At 41.0% G+C, this 19,739-nt stretch overlaps 1 protein-coding gene across 13 annotated transcripts in view; it reads left to right on the top strand.

Annotated features, from left to right (window-relative positions):
• The window catches only part of SPTLC3 (serine palmitoyltransferase long chain base subunit 3), a 125,602-nt gene that overhangs the window by 24,068 nt on the left and 81,795 nt on the right, over positions 1 to 19,739 (top strand). For 10 of the 13 annotated variants that reach the window (XR_001875452.1, XR_001875451.1, XM_017818747.1 and 7 more), the window contains 3 exons: positions 488 to 732; positions 3,969 to 4,036; positions 6,182 to 6,347. Coding sequence is in view for 11 of the 13 variants with exons in the window: in XM_017818747.1 (XP_017674236.1) it covers positions 6,234 to 6,347 (114 nt within the window). In the remaining 2 variants the exon portion in view is untranslated. The remainder of the gene's footprint in view (positions 1 to 487; positions 733 to 3,968; positions 4,037 to 6,181; positions 6,348 to 19,739) is intronic. The other 3 variants (XM_017818755.1, XM_017818753.1, XM_017818750.1) reach the window with 1 other exon arrangement.

The following is a 19,739-nucleotide window of genomic DNA, read 5'->3' as shown; positions in this document are numbered from 1 at the left end:
TAATTCTGCGTAATGCCTTGAAATTATTTGTTCACTGGCAATGGGGAAGGCAAATAATCCCCTGTATCATTTCACTACATTTAGTAATGCTAATAAAAAGGTTTTGAAGCATAACTACTACTTGGATGAGTATTGACCTCATTGGGTCACTGAATGAGTAAGAATTGCAAAACGGAGCCACTTGTTAAATTAAAAAATGGAGTATTTTGCAATGCTTTTTTTTTTCCCCCCTAACTGAGTAGCATTATTAACTCTCATCTGGGCCTGTGTAAATCTCCTGCTCCTGGAAGCACTGAACAATTACATTCCAAGAACAATAAGCAATAAGTTCTAAGTTTTGTCGGGAATCACTTTGTAATTTCCTGTTCAGAGCCTGAAATTTCATCATTAAACACAGGTTAAAGCCACGTCTGTTTTGTTCAGTTTTATTAGTAACACTAAGGTGATTTTTCTACCTGGTTAAGTATCGGTTATCTTAATGTTCCAGATGTCTGTAGCTAAGAACCACTTGTCTGAATCGATGTGGTGACGACACAGAGAAGGAACAGATGGCACAGAGTTGTCTCTGCTCCATTCATCATGTCAACAACTGGAAACAGTGACAATACCACACTGGCTTCTTGCAAATTATGGAGCTCAGCAAGCAAATTAGCCTGACTGGCAGGAGGTCTCAGAAAAGTAGAGTGAAATCTGCCTTGGACAGCTATGGAGATCACATCACTGCTGAAAGAGGTGAGGACTAAAATGTCCCAAGAAAGAGATTATTGCCTCTACCTGACGCTTGTAAAGTTTTTTTTAGCCTTTGGCTTGGCTGAGTAGTTCTACTGACTTCACTGGGTCTACTACCCGAGTGAGTTTTTTATTTAAGGAGTAAGAATTGCAGATTCAACTCAATCATAAATTTCCAGATAAGAATGTAGTAATGGCATGATACTTGTAATTGGAAGAAGCTAGAGCAAAGGCTTTTACTTGTGCTTAATGTTGGATTTTTGCAGCAGACTTACTGTCATTCTTTTGGTCTTGGTGCCATTTTTGTATTGCTGTTGGTTTTCTCTAATCATGACATTCTAGTCAGATATATTTTATTTTTTTATCATAAAATGAGGACAGAACTGTATCAGTTTTGCAATTTGTAAAGTCTTAATCCTTTCAAGGAAGTCAAAGTGCCAGGTGCTACAAACGTTCCAGGATTAAGTACAGATTCCTAATCAGATATGTGTATCATATATCAATCATATATATATCAGATAAAAAACCCCAACAAATCCCTAATGTTATGAGTACTCACATCTTACTGACATCTGGATACTCTGAGAGAACTGGTTCTGGTAGTATTGCTTAAGAAACCAGGGTGACGGTATCTTTATACGCTTATGGCTTTCCATTGTCCTGTCATCCTACTGCCCATCGTGAAAGAATATGAAGGTGCAGAGGTGGCAGGAGCCAACCAGGCCAGCCCCAGGGCTCTGCAGGTGATGGACCTGCCAGACACAGAGGAGCCCTGCCTGTTGTACCATGCCCTCCCTGTTGCAATGCTGGTTGCGTGCATCCACCTGTGCCACGGTTCTGAGGCGCTCCAGATTATTCCCTGACCAATATCCAAGCATTTTGTACATCCTTCAAGTTGTGCAAGGGCACTTGAGGGGATCTTTCAGCATTGAGGTGCAGTTTCACAGGTGTAGTGGCATATCCCTACTTATTCCCGCATACGTATTGGCTAGAGAGGGTTTAAACAAGCAAACATGGATTAGCGGGTATTCCATGTGAACATTTAGGAAATTTAGCCTCTAGCCAGTGCTGGTGAAATGTGGATGAGTCTCAAAAGACATCCATGGGGATGACTGACCAGCTGATGGCTGGTACTTGCTGTTGCTTATGTTGCTTTGTTGTTGTGGTGTCTCCCTGTTAGTTCATTTATTTCAGGCTCACTGGTGTTGTTATGTCGAAGTCGTTTACATATCCGAGGCAGGAGTTGCCTCTGACATCCATGTGTCCACATATATTAAATATGAAAATAAGTCTTCAGTGGTACACAGAATTTATAAAGTGGATTTCTGTTGTGAGAGAAGTGATTGGGAGAGCCAGAAGGATTTTTTACTGTGTACTCCACTACTGGAGCATGCTCTGCTGCCTATTTAAACATCATTAGAATCTTGACTTTTAACAAAGGAAAAGACTCGGGCTCCCAGTTTTTTCAGCTTCTGTTTGACTTTGCTGTCTGTCTGCTGAAAACAAGCATAAAGCTACCTGATGTCTTTGTATAAATCCTTATTGTTTCATGTGGCATTTAAATGTGCATCTGTCATGAACTGAAATTATCATGATCTTGCAATGAGATTGCAAGACCATTTCACAACTGTGCCATAACTAACTGTACTCTGAGATGAGTAGGAATCCTGCAAAATCCTTCTGGCTTATGACATGACAGCTTTCTGGGGATGAGCTCTCTTGCTTTCTTGCAACATTTACTTTTTTTATTGGTAGGTAATCCAGTACTGCCATTATAAATGGGGACATTGTGGACTCAGTATTGCTATTCAAAATGGGGACATTGTGGCCACTCCGATTACCCTACATGTCTGACTGGGCCAAAAGTCTAATGGCAGGTTAGATGTTTTTGTCCCCACTTCCTGAGTGCATCAGCAGAGTTCAGCCTTTTATCCTGTTCTTTTTTGTAACAATGGGAGTGCAATAGCAGAAAAGTGATTTTCTTTGAACACTGGGAGGCTGCTTAGACAGAGCCCTACACCTCCCTTTCTCTCTGCCCTGTTGTTAAACCTCGGTTAATTAACTGCATATATTTTTCTTCACTTTTGCACCATGCTGCTCAGCAATTTGTCTCAGAGCATTAACAAAGGATTTAAACCCTTTTATCCTGTTTTCAAGAGGTGAGTTGGTGAAAATCCGATGGCATTAACAGGATAATGACAAAGCAAGGAGTAAAACCTAGAACCTGGGAATTCATTGGTGGTTTTCCTACGGATTTATAGTGATTGTAGTCACGTCTTGCAAACTTTACTAGCATCTTTGTAGAACATGGTGTGTGGTCTGCTAGTAACCTTAAAAATTCACCATCTTCTTGCCAATGTATGAAGGGGAACCAGTGCCCAAGCCACTAGAGAGAAGGGCACATATAATCTTAGTAGGATTGGTGTCCTCTGCAGTTAAATACACACAGTTCTTGTACAGTCAGCATAGCAATTTTTTTCCCATCCACTTCCCAGAATGGTAAAAATAAACAGGGTATTGCTAGTGATGGTTTTGGTGTTGCAAAGCACACAATTATTGAGTCCTTCCTCCAGGGTCCAGGCAGCATAGACTCTCGTATGTTTGAGGGACAGATTTAGGTGCAGGTAACCAGTAGCATGACAGATATGTATATAGAAATCTGAGTAATACATGGCTTTGAGTAAGATGGAGTTCTGAAAGGCAAAATCCAATTTTTTTTTTCCAGGAGAAATACCACATTCTGTTTACAGATCCTTTCTGTGTATTTGGCCAGACTTGTCCCTTCTATAAGTCTTTTGCTCTGAATGGAATCAGGACAAGAATTTTACTCAGCCTCTAGTGGTATTTGTTTTGTGAGCACTGGCTTTTAGACCATGGTTAACAGATACTCAAAGGACAGCTCTTCTCTGAGCTTTTTTTAATTGCTCATTTAAATTCATATTTAAATGCGGTTTCTTTTTTTTTAAGTGCTATTTGTTTGTGATCTGAAATGTTCTAGACATTGAAAACTAGAATTAATATAACGTATTTAATTCACTATTTTATTCATGTAAGGTCACTGGTATTTCATGGGCCCAGAAATAGATAACAAGGGCAGATCTAGAGCCTGGGACTGGCAACAGAATTTGCATTATCTGAAGTGTTATCTAATTGGAGATTCCACCTCCCTCATGAACCTAATTGGAAAAAAATATAAGAGGCATATGAGATGTTAATTATATCGCTTTGTGCCCTGGAAGGTGCGGAGCCTGTTGGGAAGCACACCTGGCAGAAGTTCCAGCTGGGCCACGGGACCAATGCTGCTCTGGTAAGTGTTCCTGTCCTACCTTTTTCACAACAGGGTGAAGTAACTGACTGAGCAGAGGGCATGTTTTACAGATATTTGATTTGCTGTGGCAATCAAGGACATAACTGCCAAATGAGAAAGCTTGGGGGGAAGGGGTTGCCAGGTGCAGAGCGAATGCCTTATGTTACCTTGTTCCATTTGTCAGCATGCCACAGGTTACAGGTATACAGGGAAGTATTACTAACCATTCTTCCTGCCTACTTCTGGTTTATCTTCATCTCAGTCTCATCTTTTCCTTGCAAATATGAGCTCTTAGCCCTTTATGACCAACAATTTATTTTGTCACTACATATTCACGATTCATTTGAAATAGAGTTATCCTTACAGATGCCTTAATGAAGCCTAAACAAGACTGATTCACACAGAAATGAGGCATTCTTGCCTAGGAAAAGCACCAAAAAGACAAAACCAAGGAAATCTGAATTCTGATGCTGAATCTGGTGTAATTGTGAAGCAAAACGTTTTTGGTGTTCTTCTGTTTCTGTATCATTTTAGTCAGTTAAGGGAATATTTTCTTGACCCAAACTACTACTTCCAGTCTTATTAACTGAAATACATAAGTTCTTTCCAATGATAAAACAATCAAGTCTAGTTAAAGATGGACTGCTTTTTAAATTGTGCTACTCTATAATGTATCCTGGAGGGTTTCTGCAGTTCTTTAGTGGAAATCTCTGGATGGTATGAAATGAGGTGAAATTGAGAAGGAAGCATATACAGATATTTCTTTTAAAGACAGATCAGTTTAGATCTCTCTTAAGCAGGAAGCAAAAGCTTTCCAGCACATTGAAAACTCTCACTTTGCAAATCACTTTGAAGAAGAAAACATATTTTAACAATTTAATACGTGTCTAAGACAAGTTTGCAAAACCAACACAGTGTTTCCCTGTGTACTTTAACAGTGCTTCATTTAACATTTAATCTCCTGCATTTTCCACATACTCAAGTTGTAGGCTGTTTTTTCTACAAATCGCTTACATTTCATTGCCAAGATGGCACAGTAATTTTTTCTCATTAAAGTACTTCAGTATTTCTATTTTCCCAGCCTTTCATCCTAATTGTTTTTCAAAATTGATATTATTATACAGCTTTCCTTGTCTCCACATTAATTTTAATTTTGAAAGGAAGGGATTCTATTAAATGCTATCAGAGATGCCTCTACCTTTATGCTTCATCACTAAAATCTTAAACATGAGAATTTGGTTCAGCAAAGACAATATATGTATTTCCACAATAAATAAACTTTTGTCTTAAAAGAGATATGTTAGTCCTCCTTAGTAGTTTCACATTTGATTAAAGCCTGACTTGTTTTAAATCTAAATTAATCAATTTTATAAAACTCCATTTCTCATTAATTATAATAGCATGCCATTTATCCAACTACTGGCCAAACTGAGTTTAAAGGGACAGTTCACTCAGGTGAATGAATACCTGTGCACATGTCTGTAGGATGGAGCCAAACATAATGTTTCTAGCTCTAGATAAATTTTCATCTTAATATCAAAGTGTTTTCCATTTCCTTGCAGAGTTAATAGTGTCATTATTAAGATAATAATCTACCACGTCACCTCTACAAGATGTGTTTCAAAAAAGGGAAAAAAAGTCTTTCTGTTCTACTTAGTGCAATACTGCTTTTTTCATCTCAGCAAGACGAAGCATGTAATTTTAAAGATTACTCTGTTTAAATCTGAAAACATTTTGTTAGTTTAAATGGAATAAAGGAACTACTTTGAGTGTAATTCGGAGAAGGGAAACATGATGTTCCTCCACTGGGAGGTATTTAGGAGGTGATGTATCTTTAAGTGTCTCCGCCTCTGAATCCACCCACTTCTTGATAGCTGCAGCAGCCTTGTTGACTCACAGGAGCCGTGTTCGTGCAATAGCCAGCAATGAGCAGTATTTTTCAGAGATTTTAAGAGCACACCTCTGCTATGTATTTGGCATTCTAGCTCACTGGGGCTGAAGGTGTATGAAAGAAAGTTTTACGTTTCGAAGATATTGCAAAAGGCAGTTCCTCCTCTCATCCTGGAAAATCCTGACGGACCAGTTGGATACCTTTCAGGCCTTAACCAAGAACTTTATCTTCTCATCCCACTGTCTTTTTTACAGTAGAAAGACCTGAGACACCCTTAAGAACTGAGAATCTGACTAATTTAAACAGATGGCTAATCCCAGTGCTGTCTGCAATGGGCACCTACATCATCATCATCAGAAACAGAATAACCTCTTAAAAAGTGGAATCTATAAGAAAAATGGAATTACTAAAGGAATGAAGGTAAGGTTTGACTGTTTATGCTAATTGCCTCAACACTGAAAACAAATAGGTAGTTGCAACATTGTTTATTAAGCTAGATTTACAGCGGTCTTAGTCTCCATTGAACAGGATGTATGGATTAAGTTTGTGTAAGTTTGTAATCATGGGACCTAACACTGCTTTTGTCTATCCTTCTAAACTGCAGAGAATTGCAAACGCTCATGCAAATACTGTTGGTTCCATGGACTAAGCCTCTAGTTCCTATCAAACACAACAAACACCTGCATGCTGAAATGTAGTAGCTTCCTTCTAAAGCTGAACTGGTGGTGGAGTTGACTTTGCAATGTATTAATCACTAGTGGAAAGCTGTTTTGTCAACTTAAAGTGTGTGTGGATTAAAGTGTGATTTGTTGCTGAACATGTATAACAAGAATAACAAAATGTAGGCAGGGAAAGCTGCCTTTTCTTGATGTTTACATTACTGCAAGGTTGGTTTAGCTCATGCTTGCACTTACCTGATGCCTGCTCTCCAGCCCTGTACTGCTTAAAATCCAAGGCAGTTTGCTTGCTGTTTTCTCAAGCTGTTCCCTCTGAAGCAGCACTTCTCACTTATGTGAACATTTTGTGGAACGGTTGGCATGTAGCATCCTAAAGAATGAACCACAAAACCAACTTTGTTGAGCCCAAATCTTAGAGGTTGTCTTTCTGCAATACCTGCTCTGACTGGGAACTCACAGTCTGTCTTGCAGTGTCCCAATTCTGGATCTTGATGTGATCATTAGTAGCAAGCCTTGTAGTGACTAGAAAAGGGCTGGCTTTGCAGCATGGTGTGATGGTGAGAGGGGGATGGAGGAGGCTGCTTTTGGAGCCTGAGTGCTCACCTGACCATGCCAGTTGGAAGCTCTAGACAAGCACTGTGGTGAAGGCTCCGCTGTTTTACAAATAAACTGCTATCTTCTATCTTTCTCTAAATGGGGCTCTCACACGCCTCAGCACTGTAATGAAGGCACGCCCAGTGTCATGCTTAATGATTGTCTGGCTTTAGGTGTCTCCCTTGGTATGAGTGTTTCCCAATCATTGGCTTGTGCTGGATGAGGAAAGCAAAAAAGTTTGTGCAATGATTGAAAAAGGCCTTTCTTGGATTTGCTTCCAGAAACCTAATCCAGCATATTTTTACATATCACATCTACCTTCCCGTTGCTTTATACATTAGCTATTTGCTTCAGTGATGTTCTAAATCTTTACTTTCCATTTGAGTGACAAATTTCAAGGACTAAGCTTTGCTATTCAGTTATTGTTAACTTGCTGCAAATGAGTGATTTTGAAAGCAGTAGACTCCCAGGAGGGGATTAATTAGGATTTCCTCCTTAATAGGAAAGCAAAGTAAAGTAAACAGCTAGAGAAGTAAAGAATAGTATTACAGAGAAGGAAATGAATATTGGCCTGAAAGCAGTGGCAAAGAAAAGAAGGAATTAGTAGATACCCCTGCTAGATTAGTGAAGTCTTACAAGCACTGTATGGTTGAAAGAGAAGGTGTTTTACCCTCCTGTGGGATGTGTGAAAGTAGCACTGAGCCACTAGTGAATACCATCCCTGGCTGAGGAAGTGGTGAGGAAGTGAAGCCTTAGGAACTTCAGGAGGCTTGTCAAAGGCATATTTGGTAAGTCTGGGTCTAGCACTGTGTTTCAAGTTACGTACCATTTCCCCTTTCTCGCTTCAAACACAGATTGGGAAAGTAGGAAACAATAACAGACAAGAGTGCTGCATGAACCAGGAATCTCATTCCTGGTAGGAATCTCCCCATTCCTGTCTGGTCTGTTTCCCCGCCCCAGCTGCCTCACCCTGCTCAGTGCTTATATGCTATTTTACAGGAACAGATACTGTTCCTTCCTCCCTGCTCTGTTTACATGCCTTGCTGCTGGAGGTGTGCAACTCCACAGAGTCTTCTGGTGCATTTGTATTTGCAACTCCCCGCTGAGATGTGCTCCCACTTTACAGCTGGGATCTGAGGAGCAGGGAATATGGCAGCGGGGTGCACAAGGAAGCCTGCACAAGACCCAGACTCAGGTTTCTCATAATTCCAGTCATTCTCCTCCCTTCTGCCTCTTTTGCTCTTTATCCACCTTGCCCTGATTTCCCGTAACACTTCAACACACACACACACACATATGTCCTTTACTGCTATTCAGTAAATTAATTGACCATTGAACACTTTATATAGGAGAAATACAGGGCTAGGATATTCAGGGGATGTGACTGGATGATGCTGGTTCTAGAACTTGAGACTTGTGGCAGTTCTGAAACTCTTAGGGTTAGTTACAGCTGTGTTGCTTTACAAGGAGGGGAGGAGGGAAACATGGTTTGAGAGAGGCACCTGGTGCAGAGGCTGCAGTGAGAGAATGGCACAGTGAAGGCTTCTAAGCCAGGATTATGTAGCAATAGTTGCACACAACTGACTGACTGGAACATCAGGCTTTGCAGAAGTCAGCTACATAAGCCCTTTTTTTCCCAGGGAGCCCACAGGAAGCACTGGCTTCAAGAAATGCTGGCTTTGGAAACACTGCTTTTGAAAACACTGGCTCAGGAACAATGTGTTTTGCATCTTAATGATGTAAGAACATTTTGTGTGTCTGCGCATGCATGACAGAAGTAGAGAAGCAATTCTGATACCACAAAACCCCCCAGGTTTCTAAAGAAAGGATTTTGTTTAATGGGTTGGGAAAGGTAATTAGGGATGATCAAATGTGGGGGAGTAGGGAAGCTCTTTGCTTCTAGCACTATGTGGCGTACCAAGGACAGAAAGCAGGCAGCTGAGTGATAAAGAAGCAGTGAAGCATCCTACTGGAAGAGAAGTTGTTGCTTTTGGGAAGTGATAAACTGCTTTGGGGTGGGACTAATTGCTCGAATAGCTTCTGTGATTATTTTAAGTCTGACTCACTCAATTCTAGCTGATAGCACTGACTGTCATGTACTAAGGGAGATCAGGCTTAACCACGTCCCCACAGCCTTGCTGAATCCTGGCATTCTTTGGAAGTTGGGCCACAGTAAGACCTAAGCTTCGGGAGGTGGGTCATGTACTGTGTCTTACACTTTGTTAGTGCTTCTAACACAGTCAAATGCTTTGTGTTCTTCCAGAACCCATAGCCTGAACTTGCCTTTATCCAAAGCACAGTTCAATAACTAACATACTTATTTATATAACTGTATTGACCAGGAGAAAATTTTTTCCTAGAGATGGTTTCTTTGCTGTTGTATTGCTGTTGACTGGGTGCCAATTATAGGGGACATTGGAGTTTTAAAACGACAAATGTATTTGTCCAGTGGAAACTTTTTTCCTATAGAACATGTACAACAATTTTATTTCTTTGCTAGATCATTTCCTTGGATGCCTTAGCCTCCAAGACATTATAAAGTTATTCACAAATTCATTATTTTGCTGTTCTGCACTGAGAATGGCAATGGCTTGTAAGAAACTTGCAGCCTTTTTCAGGGCTTTCAAGCTCCTTTCTGAAAGCAAAAAAAAGCCTGGGGTGAGGTCAAACCCAGTAACTTCTGTTCCACTTATGTGATGGACCAAAAATGTGATGGTCTCCATTTGGAGCTTGTACAACTCAGAAGATGTTTATATTTACTCTCTGTCCTGTGCCATCTGAAGCTCCTTCTAACTGTTCTACTCTGCTATTGATTGAATATTCCAGCATCCAGTCTCAGTCCCTTCCATGCTTTTGGCTCCCTCAGTTTTCTTGCACGCCTTTCTGCCCTACAATGTCATTTATTCCCTAATTAAGATCTTAAAGAAAACATTGATTGTCTAACAGGAGAGTCATGAAAGGAATATGCCATGCAACTGTTCTCAGTAATTTTCTTATGTGTCGTAAAGGCCACCTGTAATTTCTTTGCTCTGTCCTCTCACAAATATAGACAGCACTTCATATGTTTTTGCAGAAGCCAGTGTAAATGGGGCATTTTGGCTGCAAACTCAGTATAAATGTTAATGAGTCCTGCAGGAACAAAAATAAACTAATTCCCCCAATCAGAGTCATGCAATAAAGATTATTAATAAGGGACGAGTAAGGAGAGAGGGTTAAGGCTGATCAGGTTATAGCCTTTCCAACTGTTTGCAGCCTCAGTTGTGCAGCCATAATGATCTACCAACATAACAACCTTTTTCTGAAGTATCTTCACGTTTTGGTGTGGGTTTGGCTAAAAGCAACTGAAAGGGAACCTTATTGTGCCCAGCGTGTTTCACCTGTGGCAGGTGAAAGGTAAGGCTGTGGTAAGGCTTTTGGACCTGTCCCATTGTGCATGTGTTCCTGGAAGGGGCAATCCCCATAAGCCCTCTGGGTTTCAAAGCTATAGTGACAACAGGCAAAAAAAAATTGAGACTTGGTTTTCAGGCAGATTCTCTACCAATTAGTACACCTGTAGCTTCAGCTGCACCACAGATATGAATGACCTCCTCATCCTCAGTCCCTGCCTTCTTTTCTCCTTGGTTTCGAGCCCCAGAAATGTGTTGCTTTGCACCTGCACTCTCAGCTAATAATCACAGGTCTCGGATCCACACCCTTGTTTCTGTCATCTGCCCTGCTATGTGATGAGCTCAATGCAATGGAAGCAGGAAACACTTCTGCAACCCGAGATGTCACCAGTGTGTAGGCACATGTAACAGTCACTGACTCTTGTAGCAATGCTCTAAGTGTGTTGCATGAGACTTTACATGCAAGGCTGAGATTTTTCACATAGCTCAGTACCTAAGTTTCCAGTTAGCCCTGTTCACACCTGGAAATCTCTAAATTCATGTAATTAAATTTTGGAAGTTTAAGCCCTGATAAAAATAGCATGTAGTGATTTACTTTGGCTTGAAAGATTTAGCATGTCGGGTCTTTAAGGACAACCTCCTCTTAGTAGCAGCTCGTCCTTCTGCTCATGAAAACAAGTACATGTATTGGGAGACTGGCTTAGCTAAGCAGATAAAAGCAGATAACCCATGATTGAGCTCCAGTGCAAAATAAAAAAAAGGCGACATACAAGAGGTAGAAACAGGAATGGGCTATGAAAGAGGAGATTTGAAACATTGCAGGGGCATGTAGGGATGGCATCAGGAAAGCCAAAGCTTTCCTGGAGTCAACATTTGCATGGGACATCAAGGGAAGCAAGAAGACCTTTTACTGCTATGTTAGTAGTAGATGAATAAACATGGAAATAGTGTCCCATTGCTGGATGGGGTGGATGACTAAGTGACTGCAGATGCAGATAAGGTGTGCTCCATGCTTTCTGTGCCTCAGTTTTCACCACTGAAGTCTTCCAAGCCTCTGTGTTGTCAGACTACCAGTAGTGTAAGAAGACTGAGTCATGGATCTCTTGAGAAATCTCAGCCCATACAAGTGCATGAGATCAGGAGGGAAGCACCCAAGTGTGCTGGCTGATGTCACAGTCATATCACACACTACTATCTTTGAAAGGTTCTGGTTATCAAAGATCACTGATAACTTAAGGCAAATGTTGCACCTGTCTTCAAAAGATATTTCTAGCAAGAGTTGTGTCTGGGATCAGAGAGAGGAAGGAGACTGGGAGCAGCAAGCACAGACGGACAAAAGATAAATGTTTGACTGACTGTCTTCAATGATGAAGTGACTAGATTTGTGAATGAGAGGTGACTGATGGTGTCATCTACCCTGACTTTAGCAATAACACCTTTGTGTGCTACTGGGGACGTTACGGTCTCGATGGGTAGACTACTATATGGGTTAATAACTGGGCTCAAAGGGCAGTGGTTAATGGTTCATACTTTGCCTGCAGGCTGGAGAGGTTTCATATATGGGGAGGGGAAGCAGGCATCAAGATGCAGGTAACAGCAATGGGGCGTGTGAAGTCTTTCAGGGCCCAGATGGGCAAAACCCTGTGCACCCTGCTGGGAATTTGGTGTTGACCTGCCTTTGAACACGAGGATGAACCAGAGATCAGCTGAGCGCCCATCCAGTCTTAACTGGGTCTGTGACCCTTCAGTGCGAGGTGGCAGCATTTCTGTGATGAGTCAGAACCAGTGATATAAAAATGGACAGAACCCCAGTGGGGCTTCTGTGGGTAATTACCTGGCAAGCAGCTTGTTCTTGCTCAATAGAGGTAATTAGTAAAAGAAAGCAATGGAATGGCTAGTCCCATTGCCTGGCTACTTATGTCCCTTCAGCATGAGAATTAATTACCTTTGCAAGCTCTAAGTGGCTGTCAGGCTTTTGGAAACCAGAAAGGTAACACACATTTTCTACCTGCTGTGTCAGCTAGGGACAAGGGACATAGCTGGTTGTGTTCCATTGCAGAAGCAAGGTCATGAAGGACAATGAGCAGAATGATAAGATAATGGCTGTTTAGGAACTCTCTGGGTCTCTGTGTGAGGTGGCACATGCAGGATGCAGGAATGACCACGGAACCATGGATGAAATGCAAAGAGTAAATTTATTTGCATTACCTTGTCAAACGGGTGGGTCCCTGAAGCAGCACGTGGGCAGAGACACGAGCAGGAACACCACAGAGCTTGGTTGATACTTGGTCCTTGCTAGAGGATACCAGACCTCCTGTTTTCATCCGTATTTCCAGGGTTCTCACAGGTGTGGTTTACCTCCCTGCTTCAAGCTTTCCCACAACAGGGCAGGAATCTCAAGTGTGTTCAATAGAGTGCCTATAATCTATATATAATTGAAACACTGACATTCTATTTATCCAACACACGAAGCTAAGCAACAATCAGTATGATTTATGTGTCTTTCTACACCTCAGCTGCAGGTTGGCCTTGCATGTTTATAATTCTCCTCAACAATCTTCTGTTATATTCCCACAGTTTCTGTAAAACCTGAATTTTCACCAGAAAAATGGGTAGGATTGTGTTGCCTCTCACCTTGCTGTTTGTCTGTGTGCAGTGGTGGTTCAAATCCTAGTTTATAGGGTACTAGACAACCATAAAGATCCCTTAGTTTATCATGATATGTAGGTCTGTTCCTTCTACCAATAGACATATGAACTTCTCATGATTATTTTTTAATTTATTTTTAAAGAAAATTAACTTTTGTTGTGGCTAGGACTGTGGCATTAACCAGCAAAGCAGGAAATTAAATGTCCCTAAAATGACCAGTGGCTCAGCCAGAGAATTTCTGCCATTCATGGCAGCTAATTTTTCCACAGAAAATACTTGCAGAAAGTAGCCAAGCCAGAAATTTTGTGAGGCTGTTGCCTGAGAGAGCTGTCATAGTGGGATGGATGTTGAACTGGGAAGGAAAAGGTCATTTAAGGGGAAGAGCAGGCAGCAGGAACCAGCAGTATGGTGTGCCAGCCTGAAGAGGAGCTGGAGTATTTTGCTCTTAAAAACACATTAATTCAGGCAGATAACTAAAGCACTCTGTGAGATATCTTTAGTATAAAAATGTGAGGTGAAGAGGTGAATTTCCAGAGTAGATGCCATCTAGATACACCCATGTCTTCAGCACAAAGTAACATTTACCCAGATGTTTTTCTGCCTCCTAAGATATTTTGGATTTCTAGAAGAACATCCAGCATAGACATAACACAGCAAAGCTTTATCTGTTTTACTGATCATCTAAGTCTTTTTGGAAATCATTCAGCTGTATCCTTTCCTTCCTTCATTTGGTTAAGCACAGGCATGCACTCTGTCATTTCCCCTTCTTCCAAAAAATCTGGTTTTCTCCCTCAGCTTACCAAGAAATGAGGATTTATTCACTCAGCAACAGGAATATGGAAAGACAAATTTGTGATGCAGAGCTGAGACTCATAGCCATTTCAGCTGACATCATGTTGCACTCTGCTTCCTCCAGGAATTTCCATTTCAGTTTTTGCTTCCCTGCTGCTGATTCATATGGTCTGAAGAGCTGCCATACATCTCTCTCTATGACTCACATGTAGCTATCCGAGACTTCAGCCTGGCTAATCTCACAGTCCAAAGCTGTCAGCCTACACCTGGACTCACAGCAGCCAGTTTGTACATTCTTGAGCTTCTGGGGCTGTTCTGCAGGAGAATGCCTCCATCTGCCCCAGTGTTTCAATTTCCTGTCCGTTCTTTGTGTCTCCACAAAACTTTGTGTGTCTTCTGAAAGGAACATTTCTCCCTCTGTGGTCACCAAGTTGTACTTCCTGCAGGTGAAAGTAAGCTGCAGTCAGGTGTTTATGCACACTGTTGTGGGGGAGATCACCCAAGCTACTGCCTGGAGAGGGCAGGATACAGATATTTCCACCCAGTCCTAGCAGCCATGTGTCAGTGACTGTAGTGATTCAGATGGGAACCTTGGAGATCAGGGAATATAACTTGAGAAATAAATTTAGGATCACCTCTGCTTATCACATTGTACCTTGTTGTCCTCTGAAAGATTCCCAGCTTTGTGATCCTATCAAATATATCTCCTGCTGAGACCACCTGCTGATTAACCTCAAAGCTTCAGGTGCTACACAGATCCCAACACCAAACTACAAAACAATTCAAAGCAAACGAGATTTGTTGAAGGCATTTCATGGTAAAGAAAGCATTTGAAAAATCAATGTTTTCCCTGCTTTTTAAGATCATATCCATGCAAGTTCCTGAGTTTGAGCTTTTGAACTTTCAGCAATCTCTTGACATCAGTCATGCTAAAAGGGAACATTTTGCTTTGTCTCTGGCACAAAAATGTGTGTCTGCATGTCTCTTGACGTCTCTTCTGTATGTAAGGCAATGCTCTCCTGTGCAATTTCTTCCTTGCATCATTGGTATATAAACAGCATTGTTGTTTGCATGTGTGGGTGATAAGATTAACTGGGAGGTTCTAGCAGATATCAGGGTGTGTTAATCTCGAAGCAGGAAATCTTCATGCCTTTTGATTGTTTTATTTTGATCAGAAAGGAAACGAAACCCTATTACAACTGTTTTGATGCAATCTCCACCCCTTTTCCTCCCTTCTAATCACAATCACCTTCACCTACAGGCCGTCGTCCTTGGTTCCTTTTCGCTTGCATCAGGTTACGAAAGAACCAAAGCGAGATTTTTATAAGCCTTTAAGTATTGGAGTGGTGCATCTGTGGGTGAAAACATGAGGGGTGTTACAAAGCAGATTCTCATTTCTCTGTGTGTACAGTCCAGTTTCATCCCCGATTAGGAAATAAAGGATTAGTTTCAAATAATCCGGGAAGTAGGTGAAACTTGTCTATTATTACTTTTTGGTTCTCAGTACATTTTTTAGTGGTGTCTCTTCAAGTTGAACTCAGAACCTTTGTTTCTTAAATCTATTTCTTACCCATGACCAAGCAGGAAGAACAGATTGCAAAACAAAAAATGGGTGTTTTCCAAAACCTACACCTTCTAAAGAAAAAAGTTAAACATTTTTGTTTTTCATTCCATGACAGGTATGCTGTTGATATATGCTATGTCTAATTGCTTTTTCTTAAAATCTGTTTTCAAAGCGTATCAATTCCATAATCTGTGTTTATTTTCAGATGGATATTAACGTGACTCATATGTTGACATGCAGTAGTGAGAAGTGTTGGATAGGCTGTGTGCACTAGTAAAACTTGGCAAAATAATTATGAGTTTGTGTCCTGAGACAGGAGACTTTGTGCTGTGGGAACTGAGGAGCAGCTTTCATAAAATTCAGTTCCACCTTGGGTTAAACCTTTTGTCCCAGGAGAGATGTAATTTATTCCATTGCTGAAAAGGAATTAATTGGCCTCCTCACATCTCTTGCTCACCAGCGAAAGGTAAAGAAATAAAATTAGGCACACAAGGACTGTCCTGAGCCAAAGATGTGCAGGATCCAGAAGGGCTGCAAGGAGGCTGTTCTTTTTCCGTGTGTCGATTGTAAGGATGGAAAGCTGAGCAGGCTCCTCAGTGTAGAAATCTAGCAGAGGTCTTGTTACAGCAGCAGTTTGCAGCATAAAGTAATGTTTGCAAGATCATTCCATCTCCCTCCATGTGCAGTGCCTTCCCAAGCACGCAGGTTCACCTGTACATTTCCAATAAGCTCTTCCCTGCACTTCATTAGCATCTGGGCTCTTACTAAATTTCTGTTGGGATGAGGGAAATCTTTTTATTGTCTTTTTCTATAAATGGAGGCCTGCCATCACCTCTTTGATTTGGTAAAGGAGTCACTGAGTTTTGCTTTCGAGATCCATATCTGGAGGTTATGCAAGAGTGAAAGTCAACAGACACTCTGCTGGTAATAAACAAGACAGCATTACCAAGCATGACAGATCAAAAATGGAGCCCTGTCAGCTTCCTTCTCATTCTCAACCCAAAGGATCAATCAATTAATTTATGCTTTTGAAAATCTTGTGTTGACTTCCTTATGCTTACACCTCAGCCTAATTAGGTCAAGCAAATTAGAAGGTAAAAATCAGCTTTACCCGTCAATAGGTAGAAAATACTTTACAATTTGCAGAGATAAGGTATTATTATTAGCAGGTTTTTATATCTGTGATTCAGTGTAACTGAAGACTTTTTGAATTCTTGCACGTGGGCTGAGAATCACAGGGGTATATATATAAGTGAATGTTTTTAATCTATTTTTTCAGTATCATTATCAGAGAGTTTGGCCTTTTTGACTGTTTCAGTATGCACCTGCTGAGAAACCAGGTGTTGTAATCCTGTGATTTTGTTATAAAGGTGTTAACAGCCTGCAGGAAACAAAATTTCATTCAATGGCAAGTTGTGCACATACTTAAAATATCAGGTAGGCATGCTTGCTTTTATTCCCACTGAACACTTTATAGGTGTCAAAAATGTATGTGATAGGGGAAGGGAAGTGTTGTATAAGGGCAAAAAGACTCATCTACATAGTTTGTGCTTTCAGCATGGCAGCACTGGACAATCTTGGCTGGTTTTGGCATTGTTTCCTAGAGAAACAAGACTTATTTAGTAATACTGTCTGTCAACTCCTCAACAACCTGTGAACTAGTCAGCCATTTTCAGCCCAATTTAACAAAGGCATATCATCCACTCTTTCCTTAAGTAAGCAGCTGGGCACAGGAGAAAGGCCCTGCACATTCCCTGCTGAAAGAGAAGTTGCAGTGAGAACTCATTCCTCCAGTGCCCTGGAGAGTGTGCAGAAGAAAGGAGGTTTGATCTATGTCCCAAAAAAAGAAGGAAGTTTCTGTCAGTGCATTCCTTTATTTGACACTAAAGTCAGCCAACATGAGACATGCATAAAACCCCAGAATTTATTATTCCCAGAGCTCACAGTGCTCTCTTTACTGCTGCTCTCATTCATTTCTGCACAGTGCCTATCTTATCACTGTATTTCTCTGGAATTTATTTAGTCTGTAAACTTGCTGAGATAAAGGCATTTTTTTTTGTTCTTTCCTTGCAAAATACTTGGTACACATAGAATCACTGTCTATTAAGGGTACCTTTATTCACAGGGATTTTTATCAAAGTCTTCCCACTTTTTCAAATATCAGTGATTTGCCATCAGTGTTGTGTAAAGCAGTTGCCTATCTCCTGTTCTAGTTGATGCTACTAAGTCAGATGGAAAACTGTGTCTTGGTCTCATTTCCTGGGGGACATTTCTATCGGTCTACCTACAGATGCAACTTGAATTTGCATTAAATGTTACTGTTTTGCTGTGATTCCACTCTAACTCAATCAGGCATCAGTTCTTCATCTTCAGAACAGACTGGTCCAAAGGTGAGCAGTTTCAAACTCATCATGTTCATGTGGCTGGTGTTTACCCTTTTCACAAAGGCTGTGTAATTTCAGTTCACCTCCTGCTGATCAAGGATCTCACCTGCTCAGCACCAGCATTCCAGTGGGAGCTGTATTGCAGAACATCGCCTTAAAGACAGAAATGCAAACCTCTCACTCTATGACAGGTGATTTCCCTAAGCTCAGGCTGGAGGTTGATGGTGAAGCATTTTAGAGGGCTTTGACTGCTTCTACCTTGAGATTTACGTGATCTTAATGAGAATATTTTGGTTTTCAGGGCTGCCCATAGAATTACTTGAATAGTGTGGAAAGAGTAAACATCTCTTGAGGAGATATCCAAGAAAGGCTTGTGGCTTTAAAACATAGCCTGAAAAGACTAGCAGAGGATGGTTTGAGGGTTCTTTAGTTTTCTTGTTACTTTGAATGACTTTTTGCTGGAGAAGCTAATCAGTAACTACCTACCATGGTTGGCTGACAATAATTTGGTTGCAGGCTCCACTGTTTGCTGCTTATTCCTCTTTCTTTTTTCAAGCCTTGTACATCTTCCTGGCTTATGGCTAACATTTCAAGGCTACATTTAATCACTGCTGCACAGTGTGGGGCTGTGCTAAATGCCCACTCAGCTGTGTGGCAAAAAAAAAAAAAGAGGAATTTTCCACCAGATTAACAGAGAGTTTGCAATGCAGCATTTCAGCAGAGGTTTGAGAGACAGGCATTGATCCTGTGTAGTAAATCATACTTGCCAAGTATACCTTCTTGGAATAGGAAACAGCTTTATCTATGAGATTATGATGATAAACAGCATTATGAAGTCTGATGATAAATCTTCTGACATAATTTCTTGAGACTTCTTGTAGAGGTAAATGAACTTGTATTACATTCTATGCTATTGGAAAAAAAAGGTTTTTTCTTAACTTGAAGCAGCTGATGGAGTGTTGTTTCTTTATTAACTTCATTTAGCCATGATTAAACCGAGCAGACATACCTGTGCTTTATCTAGTCACATTTTCTGACAGATCATTGCAAAACTGAATAGAAGGTTTTGATTTTGGCTCTTTTTTCAGCCCATATTGTTCAACGTGTAAGATTTAGCAGAGCTCATAATCAAGAGTGTTTTAACAGTTGATTAGATAAGAGCATTACCAGGACACTGAAAGATGCAGTGTTTTGAAAAGGATATTGAATGGGGAGGTTGGGGGGGATAAAAATGCATACACGTGCAGGGCTTTGAAAGGGAAGGATGTCCCTAAAGCTTCCAGAAACAGGTCCTTGTGTATGGATAGTGGTCACTTTTGCAATAGGAAAATTAGTTCTCAAACTACCTAATATCTAATTTACCTAATACTGGTTAGTTTCCATATGAAGGGTGCTCATCAGCTGGATATAAAGCTGCTTATGTTGTAAGCCAAGCAGGTTACAACTATAAACAAACAGTTTGCTTTAGGTCTCACTTTCACATCGGTTACGAGAAAAACATCCTTGGGAAGGAGACACACATGCATTGAACAATTTGTAATTATTCCGGTGTCAGGGAATCATAGTTGAACTTCTGTAACTCCTCCTCACCTTCAAGCCCAAGTCAGTAAAATCTGTGCTAGTCAATGAAGGCACAAAGAGCTCTCTCCCGAGTGACAGTCGGCCGGTCCGGGTGGAAACGAGGGAGCGAGATAAAGCAGTGGTTGGACCGGAGAGTCCGGCTCGCTCGGTTGGCCCGAGGAGGAGGAGCTGCTTTCAGCAGCGTT

This window comes from Lepidothrix coronata, unplaced genomic scaffold (genome assembly GCF_001604755.1).
Source record: "Lepidothrix coronata isolate B3197 unplaced genomic scaffold, Lepidothrix_coronata-1.0 Scaffold71, whole genome shotgun sequence".
NCBI lineage: Eukaryota > Metazoa > Chordata > Aves > Passeriformes > Pipridae > Lepidothrix > Lepidothrix coronata.
This window is presented reverse-complemented; position numbering and strand designations above follow the sequence as displayed.